The sequence below is a fragment of the Athene noctua genome, chromosome 2 (assembly GCF_965140245.1).
Source record: "Athene noctua chromosome 2, bAthNoc1.hap1.1, whole genome shotgun sequence".
In the NCBI taxonomy this organism is placed as follows: domain Eukaryota; kingdom Metazoa; phylum Chordata; class Aves; order Strigiformes; family Strigidae; genus Athene; species Athene noctua.
In genome coordinates, this window is record NC_134038.1 from 24,311,694 (window position 1) to 24,335,782 (window position 24,089).

The 24,089-nt window shown below is 39.3% G+C and overlaps 1 protein-coding gene across 2 annotated transcripts in view; it reads right to left on the bottom strand.

Annotated features, from left to right (window-relative positions):
• VPS13B (vacuolar protein sorting 13 homolog B) overlaps positions 1–24,089 on the bottom strand; it is a 482,028-nt gene that overhangs the window by 16,938 nt on the left and 441,001 nt on the right. For both annotated transcript variants that reach the window (XM_074898647.1, XM_074898646.1), the window contains exons 45-58: positions 20,785–21,048; positions 20,545–20,628; positions 20,207–20,382; positions 19,535–19,705; positions 18,661–18,862; positions 17,471–17,659; positions 16,992–17,138; positions 15,639–15,922; positions 13,978–14,105; positions 13,170–13,369; positions 10,548–10,666; positions 8,518–9,341; positions 3,863–4,039; positions 2,775–2,945 (exon numbers count right to left, since the gene is read on the bottom strand). In XM_074898647.1, the coding sequence (XP_074754748.1) occupies positions 2,775–2,945; positions 3,863–4,039; positions 8,518–9,341; positions 10,548–10,666; positions 13,170–13,369; positions 13,978–14,105; positions 15,639–15,922; positions 16,992–17,138; positions 17,471–17,659; positions 18,661–18,862; positions 19,535–19,705; positions 20,207–20,382; positions 20,545–20,628; positions 20,785–21,048 (3,136 nt within the window). The remainder of the gene's footprint in view (positions 1–2,774; positions 2,946–3,862; positions 4,040–8,517; positions 9,342–10,547; positions 10,667–13,169; positions 13,370–13,977; positions 14,106–15,638; positions 15,923–16,991; positions 17,139–17,470; positions 17,660–18,660; positions 18,863–19,534; positions 19,706–20,206; positions 20,383–20,544; positions 20,629–20,784; positions 21,049–24,089) is intronic.

Genomic DNA, 24,089 nt, shown 5'->3' on the forward strand with positions numbered 1-24,089 from the left:
AGTTCCTTGGTGGGGAGTGCTGATCATCTAAATATTTTAAATACAATTTCACTGCATTCTTGTCTACTCATATAAAAGAAAAAAGACACCTATCATAAGTTTTTGCTTCTTTTCACACACAAATGACCCAGAAGTCTCCCCCAAACTAGAAAAGAAGACCACAGCCAGCCAAAGATAACAATCAAATCAAACAACACCCTGACAGTGCTTGAGTCATTTAAAACGAGACAGGACAAAGCACTTAAGAATGTACCACAGGGAACAACTTGCACTGAGGAGGAGACAAGAGTACATGATTTTGGCCCTGATTCAGCAAAGCTCTTAAGCACATGCTTAAGTGCTTAGCTGAATCAGGGCCACCATGAGCCAGATTTTCAGAAAAATCAGAAATGCAACTCTTCTTTCTGCACAGATGTATCAGTGCACTGAGGGCTCTTACATGCCTGTGCCTAGGCACAAAATCTGCATTTGCAATTCTTGTAAGCTGGCATGAGTCAGGTGACTTTTACAAACATGATAGTACTGTGACTATCCTAGCAATCTTTTTCACACTTCTCAATTTTACAATTAGACAGCCATATGGCTTCGAAGGGTCTTGCTCTCTGCATTCCTGTGCTTATCTGAACTGCATCCTTGTGAAGGAAAATAACATAGCAGCTCCGCTTCATTTTGTCACGTATGAAGAACCTGGAAGTGTTTTTAGAGTAAGCTTGATCATGTTTACTCTGAACATGCTGGTGAAAGAAAGCAGCACAGTGATACCTCTCCTTCAACTATGACTGCTTTTTTTGGGGAAGCCACAATATTCTTTAAACTAAGTGGTTAGGGCAGAAACAGCTTTCTGATACTTTTGTAAAGACTGAAATATAACTCTGTTCATAACTTAGGTCTTGACACAATTTACATGAATGCTGATCGGTATACAGAGAAAACATGCTTTTTTAAGATCAGGTTTAAATAAAAAAAATTGTGCCTGATACAAATTCGGTGACTATTTCCAATTCTTCCCTTAGTGAGAGGTCCCATACTTGTCAAGTCCAGCTACACAGTAACTGTAGCTATTTATCTGGGTGCTTTGTTGTCTCCACTGCTAAAACAGAGGTATTTAGCAGAGAGGAAACTAAATAGTAACAGTGGGAGTAAGAACAAGATCCTGGCTTGAGAAGGAGCTAATATGTTTTAATGCTTATATGAAGCTCTAAGTTTCTAACATGAAGTCTGTTTTCTTAGGAAATCAGGGACACTAAAATTTTAACTCTTTTTCAGTTTTGTTTTTAACTCGGGCGTACTCCTGCAAACAACAGAAGCCTTGTGTGCAGGGAGGTGCAGGCACAGCGTATTTGTGCATGCACGTAACGAGTTCCCAGCTGTCCTGAACCGCAGAAACTTTGCCTTGTTACAGTCAAACCTACAAAGTTTTGTTCTTTTACTTCAGGCTGTACTGCTGATGCTTTTTGCTCTGAAGGGCTCTGGTGTGTCAGTGAAGGGGATAGCCACCACATTATCTTGCTGTCTCATTAATAACTGAAGCAAGATCACCAAACAATTTCACCAGCACATATACACCAGGCTGACACAGTGCTTCTAAAAGTATAATCTTTCATTCAGCTACTCAACCTGACTGCCCTTAGCCCAATAAAACAAGAAGGAAAAATAAAAGCTTCTCCAGACTGCCTTTGATTCGCAATACCAGTAACAGCTTACTATTGGGATAGTAGCTACTAATACATGAAATTTCTCCTTTATGCACATTTCTCCCAGGACACTCGCTTGCTGGTTTACAGGCATTATCATATGACAGTGCTCACATCATCTAATGTTATTGCTTAAAATAATTTCCAGTAACTTAACCCAAACTTGTAACATTTTTACCACTTCCTCTTTGGGGCTTTCAGGGTTGTGGTTGCAAATTTAGGAGTTGTGTACACTACTGAAGATTAGGAAAGAGGACAAATCCTTTCAAGCTTCAGCTCTTCTAACCTTTTGCACTGGACTGCTTTTGGTCACTTTGATCTCTAAGGGATTCATACTCTTTAATACGTACAGAGGAACTCTGCCAAACAATACAGTTCTGCATTCCTCTGCTGTGTGACAAGGAGAAAGAACCTAGAAAATCCAGCTCCTTACTGCAAAACTTCTCACAGACGTTTTTTTCCAGTGCGGATTAGTTTTCAAATTTTTAGGTATTATTTTGAAACGGCGAGAGTAATCTTCACTTCTAACCAAACCACTTGGCTGCTTGACGAATACAATTACACTGAATCAGGATGATCTGGGTCTCTTTGTAAAAGCAGAACTCCTCATCAAAGCTTACTTAACATCTGCACTAAGTTCAAGTGGTTTTCAAACAAAACCAAGAATCCCCGATACCTACAGTACAGCAAAAACAAGCAGGTTCAGAAGGCATTCCTAAAACTCACTGGAAAGTAAACATGAGTGTGATGACGTCTTTGTGCTGACTTAGTTACAAGTCACCCTGTCCAATGCAGAATTATTCTTTTCTTCTCAGATATACATCATGTACCAATGAAAATGCTATTTCACAAAGAGAGTGCAAACTTGTTCTATATCTGCAATTATTTTATCAGCAAAAAACATACACGAAGTCACTAAACCCTGATAAAAAGAAACAATATCTTATACATGCTGTGAGGCTATTTCACAAGAAAACACCAAAACAAACAGAATTTACAATTATAACTCACATAGAAAAGGCTGGTGAGCAAATCAGAAATCAGTATTATCACTCAACTTGATATTTAGTAGTACATTACCTAGAAGGCTAATGCCTAAACGAGAGAGACCCTGTCTCAGTCCTTCTCCCAGGCTCTCTGGAAGCTGCCTTCTCCATTCTTCTTGTCTGTTGTAATGCTCCTCATCCAGTGACAGCCTATCCATATTCCGAGCAAGACTTGTTGCCAGATTGGTAATTGACGTCAGTGTACCTAAATACATGGAGATATATATTTGGGTCTGGATCAAAATGCTTTAATTTAAAACATGGAGACGTTCTATGCCTCACTGCAATACCGAGCTTACGAGCAGAACAGCAAGTCAATTGAAAAGTCGCCCATGTGTAACATGCTTTACTATTTGTTAAGCATCACCACACTGCTTCTATGGTCCACGTCACGCCTTTTACATTAGCCTGCACCAGGTTTGCCTGGCCCGTGGAACTGTAACTCATCCGAACATCCTTCCCCAGTTCCCAAACTTCTGTAAGGTTAACCTAAATGGAGCAGGGGGTGATGGAAAGGTAAACAAATATTTACAGAAGGAGCCCGGGAGGATGTCTCCTGAGGGAGCCCGGAGCAGGAGCGAGGGGCTGGGAGTGCTGTGCCGCGGTCTCTCCCGGGCGGCCGAAGCCACGCGATGGCACTGTTTATACAGACTTCGCAAAACAAAAGCTGCTTCTGTTCTCAGGCCAAACCAGCCCTGCTGTCAAACCCTATCCACCTACTTACACAGCTATGACAACTGTATCTACTTTTTTTTTTTTTTTTAAGAAAAATAATAAATATGATGAGGCGACAGAGTGTAGAATTTCTGATGGTTAGCAGAAGTACAGAACACCTTTAATATTTCTGCAGTTATCACACGAAATACTGGCTGAGCCAATCTCCATTTCCCACTGGGAGGTTTAAAATTCTGAAGTTTCTGAAACATTCTTATGCACTGTAGTTAAGCGGTGATCTGTTTAATACATAAGATGTTATATGCGAGCTTTGTTACCCTCCCAGCATTTCGCTGCAGCCCAGCAAGCCAAACAAAGCTGCAAGCAATATTGTTTAAAACTTTAACACATCCTTTAACAACACATGACAACAAAGCAGTAGTTGGAGCAACAAAGTGAAAGCTCTACCTTTGGAAATGTGTTTTACAAATGATGTTGTTCCTCTGGAAACTCCACTGACAAATGCTCCTGGGCCTCTGGTCAGCCCTTCATAGGGGAGCCTAAAGAAATCGGCTATGCCATTCCCTATGCTTCTCACCAGACTAGCTGGGCTTCCAAGAATTTCCAATGACCCGACAACCCAGCCTGTGTGGAGGAACAAGACACATGTTACGACTGCAAAAACTGCAGAAGCAGCAGTTGTGAAAAGGTTATTCCTTAATTATCTTTTTCACACTAGAATTCATCGCATTATGAACTTCCTTTGAGCAAAACACAGGAAATAACTCATCCACTATGAATTCAGAAATGGCAATCTTTCATACTTCGTAAATCAAAGAAATCCTTTTGGCAAACTCACAAATAGCTTTAGAATGACTTCCTTTCAGGAGCTTCCCGTATTTCTGCTAAAAGTGTGCTAGGGAGGTGGATGCTAAAGCCTCACAGATACGGAGGAACAGGACTGCAATTTCAGATTGTTGGGTCGGTTTTAGACACTATAAGGCAGCATTGTGATTTTACATCCTTATGTGATAGAACTGTGACAGAGAGTTTACACTGATACAATGTACTGCTTTACAGGAGTGTGCAGGTCAATTGCTTGATGGAGTGTTAGGAAAGGGGATGCAGATTTTTGACAAGTGCTTAAGAAGTTATTTTAAATCCACCCCAACCCTTCTAAGCTGATCATTTTCTTTCAGAGTGCAGTGAAAGCCAGACAAATGTCTTCTGCTCAGTACAGTTGTGTAAACAGCAATGACATCTACATGCTGATTAGGTTACTCATAGGGGAGTATTCCCTATGCATATCCCAGGAGAGGTATCTGCAGATCTGGTTTCCTATATAAACGCAGGGTTGCCAGCAGCTTGCTGGATGGCCGAACGCGCAACAATCTGTTGCTGGAAAGCTGTTTGCAGGTCTTGTCTTTCTCAGGCTGGCTGGCAGCAGATTTATTAGGGAAATAGTGCTGCATAACTTTTTTTTTGGCAGCCCAGAGAGAGCGATTCAGAAACAGCAATAAACGTTAAATGGGAACTGCCTGGTCTCTGAGCCCTGGTACCATGCGTTTCAACTGGTACTGTCAGAACGTGACAAGGTATGACAGGGCCAGAAGACTGAAAGATGGACAGACTGGCCTCCTGCTCTCCCACCGAGGGCCCTTGATCTGCGCTGCCCTCCTCATTCCCATCTCATCACTGCAAACTCCTGCTATCCAGATGCTTTTCTTGTTTTCTCTTAACCCCTCCCAGTCACTCCTGTGGAAGGCTGAATCATGAAACTGAACAGAAGAGAAAATGTTACTCATATGAAATGAATTAATCTCATACTATCATTCTAAGCTCCCGGAAAATCTATTATTCTTGTTGAATCTGTCCCACATTTCAGCCCTGGCAGGTTGAGAACTCCAGTATATGTAGTATAAGAAAATGGGAACCACAGTGGACATAAGGGAGAGAGTGGGATGGACTATGAAAACAAAAAACAAGCACTACTGGCAATGTGACGAGCAGAGCAGCAATGAGCGCTGTGGCCCCATGGTGCCTGCCCTGGAAAGGAGCATCCCCCCTGGCAGTCCTTCCCTGCTGGGAACCAGGGGAAGCCAGCACTCCAGGCTGGGCCTGCGACTCCCTTGCTGCAGTATTTTTAATAAATTATCCTTGCCACTGTATGAAGTGATGAAAAGCTGGAGGGGCAGGGAGGCGTGTGCAGATGGAAGAAATGCTCTTTCTGCTTTTTCTGATCAATAACATTGCAATAATCCCTCACAGCCTTTTTTTTTTCTTCATAAATATTATTGGCATTCCTTGCCCTGAGGTGGTGATGTGATGGAAAGGGGCTGCAGGACACTGTGTCTTTGTGCCTTGCTGCCCTGCAGCACCCCAGCGGGCACTGCCAGGCCAGGACATGGGAGACCCCAACTCCACTCACCTGTTTGGCCAGCGAGTGTGTTCATGAATGAAAACCAGATTAAAACCAGGAATGAAAACAGTTAAACACAAAGATGAGGGGTTACCTGGTATCCTGGGGATGGGGTGTTTCTGTCTGGCCCTGGCCTGTGGGCTGTCAGTTTTGGGAAGCTCTGAAAGGAACATGCTCACCCTTGGAGAGTGCATGGAAGGAATGATCAAACTGCAGCAAGGGTGACCCTCCTTGGCCAATGCTCAGAGCAACACTAACGGCTCCTCACTGCCGGCATGGACCACCCAACCCAAGGAGGAAGGCGTGGGAGTAAATCGGGAATAGGAGAATGATGAATCAGGAATAACCCCTCAATTCACAAGATTTGTGCTGCATTTTATTTTGCAGAAATACAGTATCATGTCAGGTTACCATTTTCCAAAGTATGCTTAGTAATTATATCCACTAATATGAAATAATTATGACTGTATCAGCAGAGAGCCACTGCATTTTCTTTATAGGCAACTATAGTGTTAGATCTGGCTGATACCAGTAATATTTTAAAATAGAATTTTATTAACTTTTAAATAGAAGCCATCTTAATTAGAAAAGGATGGGAGATTTCCATTGAAAGCTTTGCTAATGTGAGACAAGCAATGCTAATCAGCATATCTGAGCAGAGCTCTCCAGTAATACTTATGAGACACAGATTCTGGCTGCTCAATATGTGGGCAGCCTGACACAACCCCTTTAGCAGGCTCTGGGGCAAATCCTGCCCCCTCCCACAGGGCAGCAATGGTCTTGCACACAGTTAAGGTCAAAATGAGGCTACATTCCGCTTGGAGCATAAGGCATAGCTGTATGGGAATGCCGTTTGTGCAGATGCTACGATTTATGCATAGGACAGTGGTGAGCAGAAAGGGGTCAAACAAACCATTGTTTTGTAGATTAATGTAGTTAAAATCCAGGATACCGAGGTCCTCTTCCACAAGAGACCAATCCAGAAGTGTAACTCACCCAATGGTGAGGAAAGGACTCACGGTTTGCAGACTATATAAAGCTTTTTGCTTGTTTTTTTTTTTTTAATCCTTTTAAAATTTGTTGAAACAAATCAGCCTTTTGACAAGTGTCACAAACTCTTCAAAATAAAGCATCTCCTTTGCCCAAGCACACATTAACCAATACAATTCACCATTTTAATCATGGCAACCCCTTTCAAAAAATACATTTTAGTTTTAGTGCTTGGAGTGGGATTTAAATAGTGACTAAGTATATGCTTATGTATTTTCCTGAAGAGAAGTTCCACTGAAGCAAACCTTATTTCTTAAATATTTAAACTGCTTGATTTCAGCTATATCATGAGCCCAGAGCAAGGGATGGCCTGTGCACAGCTGCACACTGCCAGGGTAGCACAGGAGGAAAGACCAAGACCAGGCTCAGGAATCCTAGCATATGTGCCTCACGTGGGATGCTGTGGATGAAAAGCCAGAATAACCCCAATTTCCTGCTGCGGTCCATCACCACTTGTATCACCACTCCTAGCCAGTTGTAGGGAGAAGCATTCACACTGTGGACCATATTTGGCCACAGTTTCACTCTCAATTAGCAAGAAATTAGATCTCTCCTTTGGTACTATGGGATTTGACTGTAAAACAAATCCAAACAAGCAGTAAAAAGAAAAACCTGCAAATTTTGCAAGCAAAATAATGCAAGAAAATAATGAACTGGTGCACAATGTTCTGGTGCACAATTGTGTACACAATTGCCATAATCAGCTATGCAACTCAGGTATGCACATAGTGAAAGACCAGATCAGCATCTCACTATTTCCATTTATAAATACCTGAAATGCATGTGTACAAGTCTGGAAACTGTGCACAGAAATCAGGTTGCAGCTGTGCTTGCAATACAAATGGAAGCATCAGGATTTCAGAAAATCTGACCATTAGTATTGCAGGAACATAAATCCCATGGTTCAGTGTGGAGTACATTACTTGTGGGTGATCTTGGAGGAGCCTCCCCCTGTCTCAGGTACAAATTCCATTCCACACTAAGACACATCAGAGACCAAATTTCAGGGTTTCTAAATTAGTATTTATGGGAAACAGAATGTACCTGCTAACCTAGGAGACTAATTGCTCACTATTAATCCTATATGGCAAAAAGTTAGTAACAGCAAACTTCATAGTTCTTGGATCAAAGGACAGCAAACATCTGTGTGCTAGTTTAGCATGAAGGCTGTATGAAGAAAGACAGATTCCTAATCATAAACTGCAGCCAAAAGGAGTTTTAACAACAAAACAACATTCAGGGCTATAATTTACTTCTGAATGCAGAGTAACATGCTGAATAATTTGATTAAACATAGTTTTGGGGAGTTTATGTGTGGAATGTGGGTTGATTCTGACTAGTGCTATAATACAAAATGACAAAACCTAAGCCAGCTAGAATACATTTTTATGCTGTGTTCAGGGTTTCATAAAGCCTTCAGGCGGCTGGCTAATGTTTAGCACAACTTTACAAATCTTCACGGGTGTCTGCTCAGCCATTTTATTTCCCTTCTGTCATATGGCAGGACATGAAAGGTGTCTGAAAATATCATTATCAAACAGTGTCTGAAGAAAACAATAATTGTATGGCTAACATCTAGGTTATTTAGCTTGAGAGACTATCGCAGAATCCTGGTACCTAATAAAAATGTTACATGTTAAGGAAAAATACTGACCTGCTCTGAAAAGTGCTCCAGCAGCATAGTGCATGGCCAAGGCATGGATAAGTTGCCTGGCAGTGGTGAAGATGGGTCCTCGCTCAAATACAGAGAAGGAGAGAGGGGTGTGATCTGAGGCTATATACAGTTTCAGTGAAGCATGAATACTGACAAGGAGATTAACAGGCTGTATTGTTAATTTCCGTAACTTCACTGGCTTGACTAAAGCTCTTGCATGCTCTCTCACTTGTTCAGGCAGTAGCAGGGTAGTATCTGAAGTATTCATGGATTGACAAGTGGTTTTGTTTTCTGGAAGATATGTATCAAACAGAGTTTTAATGTAGTAAACAAAGGTGTCTTCCACATACAGCCTAGCTGGTTTGAGCTCAAAACTGAGGTCATTCACGTGAAACATGAAATTATCTTCCTCAGAAAAAGCAATGCAGAGTTTTATAAAGCAGTTTTCCTTATAGCTTTCCAAATCTTTGTTACAAACAACGAGGTTATTCACTCTGGACCACTGCATGGTCTCATTTTTCTCTCCTTGGCACAGCAGGACTGCAAAATGGAAATTGGATTTGCTGTACAACTGATTGTCCAGTTGCAAATCTTCACAATACACTTGGAGACTATGAAATTGTGGGAGGCCTTCCATGGCATCCTGCTGGAACTCCTGTGACAGGGGTCTCAGGCAACTGGTGGCTGGGGCCACATGGAGGAAAACGTTGTCTGCTGTGAGACGCAGAAGTTCAGAGGACACTTTGTGGTTTGTAATATCATCAAATGCAGCAAGACTTAACTGACTGATGAACATTTTCAGTGACAAGGTCTGCTCTTGACTTCTAGAGAGGAGGGAAAAGAAGTTCTGTTACATCATGTGTTTTGAGTTCACCTGGCATCTTGCTTTTGCAGAGCCATCACGAGAGATGTTTCTATAATACACGGGAAACTCATTGTGCAAGTCCTGTTAATGCTAATGGGATCTGGCAGACTTAATCACCACAGTGGGTACCACTCAGGGTGTCTTCTAAGAGATGGGATATTACATGTCTATACCAGGTTTCTCTTTCTTTTGTATCAATCAGCAGGATAGTTTGGACAGGAATGTCTATATACACAGTAATTCCCTATTAGATTTGCAACAGAGCGATATTAAAGCAGACAACAAATACAATTTCCTGATAAATCATGTACAGCCTCAGCTGTTACAGTATTTTCTGGGAAGTGCTACTGAAGGTTACTATGATGGATTTCATTTTACATCACATGCAGCAAGTGTCTTCCAATGAAGTCACCACAGCATTTTTATACTGCTGGCATTGAGGGCCTATCCCCCCTCCCATGTTAACTGCCCATTGCCAAGTTTAACCAGCAAGTTAAACTATTATGCACTACTATGCACTGCTGACGAGCAGTTTCTCAGGGATTAATACATAATTACAGTGCAAATAAAACCAGTACAACAAATTCCACTCTAATTGTAACAGCATTGCTGGAGGCCAGGCATTCTGCATCTTGGAAATAGTGTTATGATTGCACTTGAATGGAGCTGAGGACCAGGTTGTGGTGTGTTATGGAAATGGGGAAGTCTTCTAAAGAAGAGTGCTATAATCAAGTACAGTTCATTACTAACTGTAAGACTATTTCTACAGCCTTTGCACATCAAGCTTCTTACCAATTTTAGTGGGAGTTTGTATGATTACATACGGCAGGACCTGGCTAAATACTTTTAAAACTGATGAACACACTCAAAAATAATTACGATGGAAAATGTCCTTTTTTAATGAACAACTCAGGACTTATTTTTGTATCAGACATCTAGTGTTTACCCTAAAGTGACATGACTTTTGATGTTAGATTGTCCTTTTTTAACTGTGATATACAAAGCATAACATATGGTCTAAACATATGCCACAGAGCATGCAGCAGTATTAAACAAAACAAACAGTTAAACTAAAGTTTGTAAGTGAGTTAACACTTAGAAAGCTGACCGACCTCTCAGCACTGTTTGGCAATGCTTTTTATCATCTTTTATGTGCTTCATATACCTGTTGAAGTTGATCTGGATGGGTCCCACTCTTCCTTCTGGGGCCAAGGTTATAACTATTGTTCCACACTGATGGGTGATGTCCACATAAACATAGCCAAAGCCAGTTAAGAACACAATCTAGCGGAAAGAGTTAGAAACATATGGAATGCTACTGAAATTACTACTTTTAATGTCATAATTTGAATTAATCCTATTAATGCCTTCTGGCTGAGATCTTTTACTCGACTCATGATACTGTTTCAGGAAAAACAGAAACAGATTTCAATACTTCAGAAAATAACGGCTCTGATGCTTGAAGTATTTCAATTGTACAGCAAGATGAAATTTGTATCTCATTCTTTAACTGAATACAGAATATAACTGAGTAAGAAACAACATTTCCAGAAACAAGCAAGATGTGCTGGGGAGGAGGGAGGTTATATGAAAAAAGAATAAATAGGAAATTTTAATTTATGATTTTGGATTAAGGAGAAAGGCATATTCCTGGAGCTCTGCAAAATCCCACCTTCTCCTCTGGAAAACAAACCCTAAATTAACATGATGTTGCCATCCCCTAGCTCAGAGCTGGTTAGATGAATAGCTGATAGCATGATGCAAACCACATGAAGACTAAAAAACAAGTAACATTTTGGATTCATGCGGACTTCCTTAACAACTCAACACTGAATGCATTTTTAAGTCATCTGAACTGGTTTTGTAAGAACACCTTCACAAGAAAGGTGCTGCCACAAAGAAATGACAAAAGTCTATTTGAAAGCATAAAACATCTAAAACCGCATGAAATGGGAACTTGGTAACAGGTTTGTGTCTTGCTTACAGATGTGCAAACTTTCATTCTAAACAAGTTGTCCCTAGGAGTAAATATTCTACTTAAAGAAATAATGTATTGTTTCTGAAGCTTAATTCTGTGTACTATTTCCATGCAATTTTTGTGTTTATCCAGAATATGAAAGATTAAGGTCTTTTTAGGTTTGGAAAACTCCCAGCAGTCCTTGTTACAGCAAGTTGGCTTCTGTTTTCTTGAGGGACTACTATCAATACAACTGTTTACTAGACTGTAATGACAGAAGCTATAATTTAAAGGAATGCAAACTCAAGAATAACACAAAGATAACGGCTAGCACAGGTAAAATAAACAGTTTTTTATCTTGAAGAATCTTTCCTGCTGTTAACAAGTCACCAGAAGAAAAAGCACTTGGAAGTTTAAACGGATCAGCACTTAAACTGATTCTTGTTACCCTATTTATAATAACCTTACACAGATAATTAAATTTTGTTCACCAAGTAATGTCTTATTCTTCAAAAGAATGTCTAATTTTGATATGTCAATTTTAATCCTTTGCTTATCTGAAAGATTTGCAATCCTGCATGATGGAATTAGAGAAAACATAACATTTATATAATTTTCAGTACACTGTCATTATTCTAAAAAACCCTTACTGAAAAAATTGGTCATTTTAAATCCAATATCAAATGATCCTGATGATAAAGATAAATACCTTAATTTTAGTAAATTAATAATTTTTTTTTTCTAATAGAATAAGAACCACCTATCTGTGACTAGGTAGAAAGAGTATAAATTACTTAAGATCCTCTAAATCCCAGTTATTTCACAATCTGAACTGAGTGGTATGTGAAGCTATTAGCATATTCCTTTTGTACTTATATTTATAGTTTTCTAAGTCAAAGCCTGACTGAGAAATCCTGGTGAAATTCTCTACATGTAAACCCTGAAACTTCAATAACAGAAGGCTACCCTTTTTATTTGTAGAGTTCTTCAAGTAGACAATGATCCCCAAATGTTGTCTTAGCATCTAATTCCTTCTAGGAGCCAGATACTTATAAAGAACCCTGGTCTGGCATAACATTAATGACTGAAATTTGAAACCTTGCATTGCTTGACTGGCTTGCTGAATCAAACCGAACTACTTGCTATATAACATAACACTCAATAATCAAGAGCATTTTGTGATTGGTCCCCAGGGAAAACATCTGAAACTAGTATTTCTTTCAAAGAGCCAAGCAGTTTATGTTGATTCCATGTAAACTAATGACTTCAAAGATGGAAAAAATTCCCATCAAAAAGAATTACTCCAGTCAAGGAAGTTTTCATTTACCTCAAAACATGAGAAAAATAACAGAAGGAAAGAAAAGGGGCTTTTTGTTTTGTTTTAGAAAGACCTGCGTAGCTTCTGTGAAGACACAGAGGGAGAAAGACAGAGATGATTTCTACAAGATATAAATATAAAAATCCTGTGATAATTAAATTACCAAATAGAAGGATTTTCCTGGATCCTGTGGGATTCTTCGCTTACAGGGGCCAGAAATTTTCAGGACTGATTTTTTCAGGGTATGCCTTGGCCTTGCCAGGTTGGTTGAAAGCAAGTGAAAAAATTTGGAGCTAGAAAGCCTGTATTTTTGATCTAGCTATTTTTTAAACCATGCAATGAAGAATGTAATCTGTATTTTAAAACTTCCATGGGAAGGGACTTAGGAAGGAAAACTCCCAGACTTAAAACCAACAGAAAGGATATGCTTTTTGTATAGGAACAATATACTGTGCAGGTCAGGAAGACAACCATTTATGCTGTGAACTAGGAAATAGTTTGTAACGATTTACTTGTGTTCCTTGATTGTTGATGTCCACAAAATCACTCCATTCATTTACTAATGTGTCGGACGAGATCACTTTCAGAAGAATGCTGGGTAACAAATCTCTTGTTTTGCAATCTGGATAGGTGGAGACTTGATGGTAAAGTTCATGATGAACCGAACATTCAGCTGGAATCTTTCTACAATAAACTTCAAACTTTGGTGTATCTGAAATTTTATAAAATGTATAAGAACAGGGCTTTCTAAAAGCTGTATTAAACCAAAACTCACCTATACTTATACAGACTAGGAAGTTTCAGCCTGAAATATTACTAATAAATAAAAACATTACTTTTCTATTGCTTAGAATTTCACGTGTTCATGTTTTTTTCCCTTCTCTTTTTATGTCATTAAGATTTACATGAATAATGTTCCACTGATCATTACATTAACATACCGTAACTGGAATTTTGGGAATATTTTTTGTGCTACATTTACAAATCTAAGGAGATTTAAATGTTCCATGGGATTGAATTGTTGTCAACAAAACTCCACTGCCTACTAGTTTCCTACAGCCAATTCACCTTGACAGCTGGAACCAGGGAGACCCAAAAGCCTGGAACCATATATAAGTTCACACTCCTGACCTCACGATTAGCTCCAATAGCTTCCAGGCTTCAATATCTTCCAGAGTCTCTCACTTTGAGATAGGCTTTTATGAAGGTATCGAGTTCTTGTAACCAAAACACATACTGAACTCAACTTTGTGTTGGAGATACAGTAAAATAATTTAGACTACAACAGTGCACTGTTTCTAATTACTGCATACTACCCACCTTTGAAGTTCTCTTTTACAAGCAATGGAACAGAGCACCTATTGTGGATAATTATACGAGGACTAGGATCTTCTGTAAGTGTTAGGTACGTCACGCCAAGATGTTCTTGATAAGTCAGTGCTATAGCTCTAAAAAGAAGCAGGCATATTTGATTATGCATGTTTTGGATTAAATCTTTACATGTTATTACCCTGGACAATTAAAAACATTCAAAACTAGCATCTGTAAGATTCTTTATGATCAAGTTCCAATTCCAGAGTTTTAGGCAAGTACATATCTCCACCGAGAATTATACTTAAACAGAAGAACAGGTGGAAATAGCACAAAAAACAACATTAGAGAAGAAATCGCTTCATAGAGACTACTCATGAGTTAAACTGAGCATGTGTGTTTGCAAGATGAGAGCCCTAGCCAGCAGAGATTTATATTAAATTAAAAACATGAGATTGTAGGCCCAAATTTTCAACATAAATCTTTAAAATTTTCCAGAAGAATTTGCACGCATACTTCTCTGATACACAAGAAAGATATTTTTAACTAATACATAAATCTGAAACTGACTGCTCCCCTGGAATGATCCATAATGCTATCACCCTTTCAAATGTTAATGTTATGGATCATCACTACATAAATTTTCAAAATGTAAATGAATTAATTTAGTTCTACTCATTAGCTACATAAAATGTCTTCATGCATAAGCACAAATTATTTTTTTTCTTGGGCAAATTTATTTGCTATTTCTAAAAAACTTCATCTCATGGTGATTTTAAAAATACAAATAGTCCAAAAATGTGATTAGGAACATGAGATCCTCTCTGCCTGTCTCAGAATTATAAGGCATCCTTTCCTAGTTCTTCCCATTAAAATTTCTTTTAATCTGAAGTCTGTGTGAGCATCTTTACTATCCACAATGACACCTCTTAGATTCTGCAGAGGAACTATATGAGGGTTTGAATGATACCAAGCACTTCAAGCAAAAGAAAGATCATATGGCTGGTAATAAATACTACTAAATGTAGGTTCTCTAATTTCAGCAGACTGTTTCTTGTTCATACCAGCATAAGCATGAATAGATTCAGGTATCAGGTCTGAGAACTGAATCTGGGCATCTGACAAGTCACTGGACTGTTATTTTTAACTAGCTGGATGCATTTGCTTGTATGTAGGATGCATGTTTGGATCTTTCAAGCTTTAAAACTTGGAAATCTTTCCTTGTAGTCTCAAAATAGGTTAATCCCTTTTTTGCTTTTCCTATTTATCCTCTTATTATTCTTAGTAAAATATATTTTGCCTTTTAGAAACAAAACCTAAATTTTTGTATTGTATTTTGTATTTTATTATTTCACACTGTCCTTGAACTCTTAAATTGTTACCCACAAATTAAAAAAGACCGTAATCTTGAATATAAACTTTTTATGCATGTAAAAAAATAGCAGCCCATACGTTATAAAAATCGTACAACATAACGTTAAACCATTTATAATAAAAGCATCAAAACCATCAAAAGATAACAATATTTAATTTAAAGTAAGACTTGCCTTTACATATGGGGGGCATATGTTACTTTGACTTTTGCATTAATCTCTTATGGTTTCCTACTAGCTGAGGCTTTATAGCAACAAGCAAAGTTCATTATTCATGACTGTTCAAGCACACAGTACCTGGTACAAAATCCACTTTCACTACAAACCCCTGTGGGCACTGCCACGCTCTGTCTTGCAAACTCCTGTTTAATGGCAGCTGGTAGGCTCCACATGTCCCAGCTCCCGGCGCAGCCGCTGGGGCTGAAACTCAGCAGCATGCGTTTTTCAGTAAGAGGCGCTTCTGAAGTTAAGGGGCTGGTGTCTGACATCAGGTCCCAGCAGGGCACAGCACTCAGCACCTCTCTGGGTGGTGCCCTGGCTGGACTTACACTGAACACTGTACTGTCTGGCGAGTGGAATTCCTGGAAATGAAAAAAGATAGTGGTAGCATGATGTGCTGGGTCCTAACAGGAAGTTTATTCATGTTGATCTTGCACACCACAATCTCAAATGGCCAATGCCCACAACTAGCTAAAGGTTTCATGAAGTCCATTGCATTAAAAGCTATTTGGCCAAATTCTGCCTTCAGGTATACAGTTAAGTGAGCACAGTTATCCACAGTCCACTCTCAGTTGTACAATATAACTCTACCAAAAGCAACAGTTATGTCACTGTAACATAACTGTGAGAAAAAAATCCATTTATAGATATAAAACTAAGAATGGATTTTAGACTCAACGTTCTTCCAATTCCCCATCCCATAAGACTGCCACAAAATGAGTGATGCACAAATGTAGATACCAATGTGAAGAAAACTAATGCAGAAAGAAAACAATACAAAAATAGGGAACTTTAAAAATGTGTTTATCTGCCAACTCCTCTAGCAAGTTTGACCCTGAGAATTCTTTCCACATATTTTACTATAAATGTAATCTTCAATAAATATGTATAAGTGGTTGATTAAAATATATTGACCATGCATATATTTCAGTTCCTGTAAGCTAGTCCTTAAATATACTGTGACATTATTAGAAAACTGGTATTCATTATTTGATGCAGTTCACTGAAATACATAAACTTTGGGCAGGTCTCTAGTTCTGCAGCTTTGTTCAGATAACTGGAATCTTCCCAAAAGGATACAAAAAGCTTTCAGCCTGCCAGGCCAATATACCGCTTTTACATGTGAACTCAGTAAAAATTCTGAGAACAATTTCAATAGCTACTAAGCCTATTTTACAGAAATGGCCATCAGTGCCTGGACAGGCAGAACTACTTCTGCAATGTGCAAGTATCTCCTGCTTTGCGCAGATTTCTGATCACAGTTAATTACTGAATTTACCTAGGATTCTGTATTTTAAATTAAAATTATGTAAAATACTTTATTATGTCTAAAGATTTCTGTTCAAGCTCTGCTATATGCAGTTGAGACCATAGAAATCAACACCCAGGTACTGCAGATGACAAACAAGAACAGCATCCACGGTGATTTACCTCTTCTCCCGAGTAGGGTTTGGAAATAGAAAGTTGTGGCCTATAATAGATTTGATATGATGTATCATTGATAATTGTTGTCTTATCTTCTATCTGTAGAATTTGTATACCTTGTCGAACCATTGAAGAAATGCAGAACTGACACAACTGTAAGATAATAAAAATGATGATGAGGTCACACACAAAACTGAAAAAGATATTGAAATATAGTGACAGAACTGACATTTTCCAAACAAGATTGAGAATTCAGTAATTCTTTTTCCAGGAGACATTGTATTATCTTCATGAGTTGGTCAGAATGTTTTTAGTGATCTAATTCTTCAAATTACTTCATACATTGTTTATACTCTTATTATGTTTTACATGTATTAACATAATTATGGAGAGCTTTCACACTGCATACGTTAGATTGTTTTCATCTGCTATATGACTTTGTTTTTAAATGATAAGGTTACAAATCATGAAAATTTTCTCCCAACCTTTTGATGACCTGGAAAAGCACCAAGTTTTATTTCAGCTTCAACAAAACCTTCTTCGTCCAATGTTACTACTTCCCCATTATCGGCATCCTTCCATTTTGGGGAGGTCACATTATGAACCAGTTTAATTGCCACTGATTTGTGCACTGTATTAGTGTTTGCCCAGTATATTCCAACCTGAAAAGCTTCCTGTAAGTGAAAAATGACCAGTTACCACGTGTTGACAATTTGATACACTTCTACTGGAGTTAATGCGGTTTCCAGTGTGAAGTCAATCTGATGTCCTCCCTTTCTCCCTCTGATTCTATGTGGTACAAGGACAGATGAAACCACAATGTGGATACGGGACTGATCCTCACAGTGGAATCAAGACCATAGTTCACACTGATATGTGTTAACAGGCACACCTTTTGTTTATTAACAGACATACATGGAGGGGAAGAAAAGATGGCAAAATAAACCAGAAGTATCAGATCGTCCAGTTGGAACTGACAAGCTATTATATCAAATTATTTTAATTCTTTAAAAAAAAAGAATCTTGGGGTTGTAGTAGAAAAGCATGTGCATGGCCAAGCTAAGGAATGTGAGAAGTTCCATTACGCAAAACTATGAATTCAGGAAGGCAGGCATCCTAAAGAATCATCCTTGTTTGTAATTCATCCTATCTCATTATCAAACCCTTCTTGGTGGCATATGAGCTATGAAACAACTTGACCTAAACCACTCTCAAACCAAACACTCCTTCCAGGCTGTCAGCTTTGTTACTGTGGTCAACACACTTCCCAAGTGGCAGATCAGCACAGCAGGGGCCAAAGTCTATATTTGGACTTTATAGCAATTTACTTGGGCTGCTACATTATGCCCATGTTGCAGATTCACTGGCTGAACTGGGATGACAGAGAGAAGGCTGCTGAATCACATGGCATGCAGGTCTTCTTCCTACAGTGTATTACAATTTTTAACGATGCATCTTTAAGACATATTGTTTTTCAAACATTGCTATCAAGTATGTCATACTACCCAATTGGTGACTCAGTCAGTGTGGCAAATTTCTATTGTTATTTCTACTCCTCATCATATGACTAACAGACACGGTGACTGGAAAGCGGGAATCATCTGGATTAATAACTGCTCTTCAGAATCGGAATGTTTAGCAGAACTGTGCCTGTTAATGTGAGTGGCAAAGTTACCTCGAAGTTGGGAGGTATAATTACTTTCCCAGTAGGTACTTGAAGAATGATTTTCTCTCCTTCAAACAGCCAGAGGTCCCACTTGGACTGATTGATAAGCAAAGCCCAGGGTAGGAGTTCTATCAGCAGAGTTTTAACACACGGTTTCCACACAGACAGCTTTACTCGCATTGGGCTATCCCACTGGGAGAGCTGTTCATTGCTGTTCAAAAACAAATAAAAAATAAAGTCAAGGGAATAACGAATTCAAGATTACAAATTATAAGCTGTCATTTTCAGAAATTTGCAAGGCTTTTCTTGTTTTGAAAAACAATCTCCTCTTACCTTATCATTCTGGAACATACTGAGATGCTGTCAGACAGATCTAGCTACATGTAGGCATATTTTACATGTATTTTATATAGATTTTAGACATATTTTTATAAAGAGATATTTTTAACTGTATAGGCTCAACCTAAATTTGGGCAATTAAAAAATGCCTTAACAGAATTACCACTATCCTTCAGAAATAAAGCTGTGACTTTTGTAGTCATAAAATTGCATTTCCTTTTTTTTTTCAGCAGCTCCTCCTACAGCAACCCTGTTTCTATACTGAAACAAACAGCTACTGAATAAACAATAGCCGCTAGAGCTGCAGTAAAAAAGGTGCATTCACAAAAAAATAGTTCAATTTTTTCAATTCTTGCTGATGCAACTTCTCAGTGTTATCAATGGCAACTCCTAGGCTGAACTGTTTTTTCCCACCTGCATCTTACATACAGGAATCATGTAATTACTGAAAACTTATTGAATGTTGCTCACATGGTCTTCTTGAACGTGAATTTATCTGAAAAGGCAATGCAACAACCATGAAGAATGTTTAGCAAAGAATTACCTGTCTGAATCCTTCCTATTATACGGCCATGCAGGCTGGGGAGGATTAGCAGTGCCATAGAATTCAGAGAGTATTTGGCTGACATTGCCACCTGGATGGGATTTAGTCGCTATCTGTTTAATTAGCGTGGTTGAGATAGGGACTGCGCACTCTGATGGATCATCTTCCTCCCTGTCATTGAAAACAGATTCAGTCACTCACAGAATGAGAACAAGCATTAGCAGCACTAACATTTTCTTTAATGAAGCTTTTCAAGCATACTCTGCAGTAGGAACACTATCAAGGCAATCATGGATTAATCAAGTTACGACATCTAACAAGTTCCTGAGCATTAACTGACATGCATGAATTTGTTACGACACTGTAATGACCTTTGCATCTGAGACTCTAGAAACTCTTCAGTATTATTAAAAAACATTTTGAAATAATTTAGGAATTCATTTTTCAAAACACAGAAACATGGACTGCTTAAGCAAACAAATGCCAATGTGCTTAGGATAGTTTTATCAAATGTAAGATTTCCTATCATATCATTTCATGCCACATATGCTTGTTTTCTTGTATCTCATCTGCATATGCATATCTTGGAAAAAATGCACCAGAAGTTAAAGTGAATTAAATTATTCCTTCTCTTCTGTACAAATGAACCATTTTCAAGGAAAGCAATTTTACCTGGCTTGAAACATCAGGTGGTGTGTAAGATCAGGTTCTATATTTTGTAGAGCTTTCTCTTGTCCTTTCCCTGGAATCACTTGCGTTTCATTCAGTCCCAGACTTCTTTTTTCTAAATGTATGATAATTGGGTCTGGAAGATGGCTCCTTACAATGAATAGAGGGCTGAAAACAATCTACAAAATGAAAAGAATATACCAATTTAAGGCTAATATTATTCCAGCATTACAACTGTTGAAACAAGCTATTAATAAATATTTAAAGTGGGTCATTCTCCCCTTATTATGTGACATGTAGGCCATAAACATTTAGATTTCAGAAACATTAAATGTACTTACTAATCGTTGCTGCACATGAGAGTTGGGCTCTAAAGTCAAAATTGTGCACCACACATATGTAATTGAACTTTTTGAAGATGGTACCTGTTTGCAGAGAGATCAGCAGCATTACACTAAAATTATTTCAGGATGATAGTGTTCAACATTTCATCATATCAAATAGAAGTCTAAATGCTAAGTCCCCAGTTCTCTCAGACATTTTTTTAATGCTATATTCCATACACCTATTTTGAGTTATACCTGAATGACAGTGCTGTGTTCTGTATGTTTAGAACTTAGACACACGTCCTGGGACCAGTCTTCATCTCCTGTAGCTTTCACACTCAGCTCAGTGAGCTCATTGTTTTCTAGGACATATGAAGGCAACTTCTGCTTGGCCGCAAGGCAGTTGATGTGTTCTTTAACAATGGCCTGTCCATCTTGACTAATGTAATGTTGAACCACTTTCAGTTCAATGCTTTCGGAAAGGTAACTACAGACTGTCTGTCTTCCACAGATTAGGATCTAAAACACACAAAAATATGCAGCTCATATATAAACAATTGTGAAAACGAAAGGTCAAAATTGAATTATAGAGTGAAAGCCTGTAGAAGAATAATCTCCCTATTTTAGGTTTTCTTAAGCACTGCTGAAGGCAGTGAATGGTAAAACATTGTTTTTATTGGCCAAATGTATGTTCAATTTCATAGAAACCTAGGCATTAAAACACTTGAAATATTGCTAAGGCAGTATCCAGCTTGTAAGAAACATGTAACATATCCACTTTTGTTCCCACTGAACTCAGCAGTACTGCCCATGGCTGTCACAGCTCTGGTTGGATTTTAAGAGTGCTGTGACTGTCTCTGAATGCTGAGCCCTTTCTGAGCAGACACAGTGATGTACTTCAGAAGAAAGTTTTCTACTGACACTTCACATTCCCATCATAATTCAGCAATACAGACTTTTCAGTATGTTTGGTGTTTTAAATCTTATCTTTCTATTAAATGGTTGTACCATATTTCTGTATTTAAGTGCGCCCACCTAGAAAATGACCAAAATTAGACTCTGAGTTGTTGCTGTCCATCATACCTGAATTATTTATCATAGAACACATATCAGACTTTTTCTAAGTGTCCTGGTTCAGCTAGGATAGGGTTAAGTTTCTCCCAAGCAGGGGGAAGGGATCTCCAGCCGGGTTATTCATACCATGCTGATGTCAGGTCCAGCGGCAGCACAGGAAGCTTTTTCCTTTGTGGCTTTGGTGACAGGGAGCACCATGAGCGAGCTGTCTGTATCCATCGCAGTATTTCTCTGTATATCTTTTGTCTTGTTTATTGTTATTACTGTTTGTTGTTGTTATAATTGCTATTGTTGTTGTTCAGATTGTTTATTACACTGTTGTATTAAATGTCTTCTTATTTTAACCCGGGGTTTGTGCGCTACTTGTGTCCGAGGGTGGGGGAGGGACAACAGCAACGTGTTCTCCGGTCCCGGCAGGGCTTAAAACTATCACACTAAGCTATACCAAGGAACAGCATTCCATGTGTATCACTGCTACAACCACCTTCATTTGCTTTTCATTAATGAGGGTACGCACCATAGCTACAACCAACCAAGCAAAATCTCAGCAGCGCTTTCAGTGACGCCAGGCACTGTTCTTGTCTGATCAGCTGTATTTCTGTTGCACGATGTAAGGCGCTCTGCCATATTCATGAGCTGAATATGTTATGTCCACCACATGTGCTGGCTTCTACCAACACAGGCAGAATGACTGCAGTGTTATTACAGATCTCTTTACAAAGATAGCATGTGAAAAGTTACTGCATAGCAGCCTGTTTTCAAATGTTAATTTGGTCATTGCTTCTTTCTCATTTAACAATACAAAAGACTGAAGTATAACAGAATAAGAAATGAACAGTTTCTTAAAATGATACCAATTCTGCTTCTCAAGAGCTTAAAACATGCAAGAGCTTGTGTAACTTAGCACTGTCAGAACTTACGAATCATGCAAAATATGTGGTGGTAATTGAGCTTTTAAATGCTAAGATCCATACCAAAGTGAAGAAAGTTGTAAAGGAAAGACAGGGCACACAGCAATCTCACTACCCTGGATTTCAGGAGAGCAGACTTCAGCCTCTTCAGGGATCTGCCTGGTAGAGTACCATGGGATAAAGCTCTGAAGGGAAGAGGGGCCCAAGAAAGCTGGTTAATATCCAGGGATCACCTCCTCCAAGCTCAGGAGCAATGCATCCCAAAAAAGAGGAAGTCAGGCAAAAATGCCAGGAGGTCTGTAAGGATGAAGAAGAAGCTATTGGACAAACTCAAACACAAAATGGAAGCCTACAGAGGGTGGAAGTAAGGGCAGATACGCTGGCAGTGTATATAGAGAAATTGTCTGAGCAGCCAGGGATCAGGTTAGGAAAGCTAAAGCCCTGAAAGAATTAAATCTGGCCAGGGATGTCAAGGGCTACAAAAAAAGCTTCTATAGGTATGTTGGTGATAAACGGAAGACTAGGGAAAATGTGGGCCCACTCTGGAAGGAAATGGGAGACCTGGTTACCAGGGACATGGAAAAGGCTGAGGTACTTAATGACTTTTTTGCCTCAGTCTTCATCAGCAAGTGCTCCAGCCACACCACCTAAGTTGCGGAAGGTAAAGGCAGGACTGGGAGAATGAAGAACCACCCTGTACGAGAAGCTCAGGTCTGAGACCATCTAAACAACCTCAAAGTGCACAAATCCATGGGACCTGATGAGATGCATTAATGGGTCCTGAGGCTGGGGGAACTTGTAGATGAAGTTGCCAAACCACCATCCATCACATCTGAGAATTTGTGGCAGTCGCTAAAGTTCCCACTGACTGGAAAAGGGGAAACATAACCCCCATTTTTAAAAAGGGAAAAAAAGGAGACCCAGGGAACTACAGGCCAGTCAGTCTCGCCGCTGTGCCCAGTAAGATCATGGAGCAGATCCTCCTGAAAACTATGATAGGGGACATGGAAAGTAAGGAGGTGATTAATGACAGCCAACATGGCTTCACTAAGGGCAAATCATGCCTGACAAATTTGGTGGCCTTCTATGATGGAGTTATGCACTGGTGGATAAGTGAAAGAGCAACTGATGTCAATCTACCTGGACTTGTGCAAAGCATTTGATGCTGTCCCACACAATATCCTTGTCTCTAAACTGGAGACATGGATTTGATGGATGGGCCACTCAGTGGATAAGGAATTGGCTGGATGGTCACACTCAAAGAGTTGCAGTTAAGGGATTGATGTCCAAGTGGAGACCAGTGACGAGTGGCGTTCCTCAGGGGTTGGTATTGGGACCGGCACTGTTTAACATCTTTGTTGGCAACGTGGACAGTTGGATTGAGTGCACCCTCAGCAAGTTTGCTGATACCAAGCTGTGTGGTGTGGTTGACACACTGGAGGGAAGGGATGTGCCATCCAGAGGGACCTGGACAGGCTTGAGAGGTGGGCCCATGCAAACCTCATGAAGTTCAATAAGGCCAAGTGCAAGGTCCTGCACATGGGTCAGGCTGGGCAATGAGTGGACTGAGGGCAG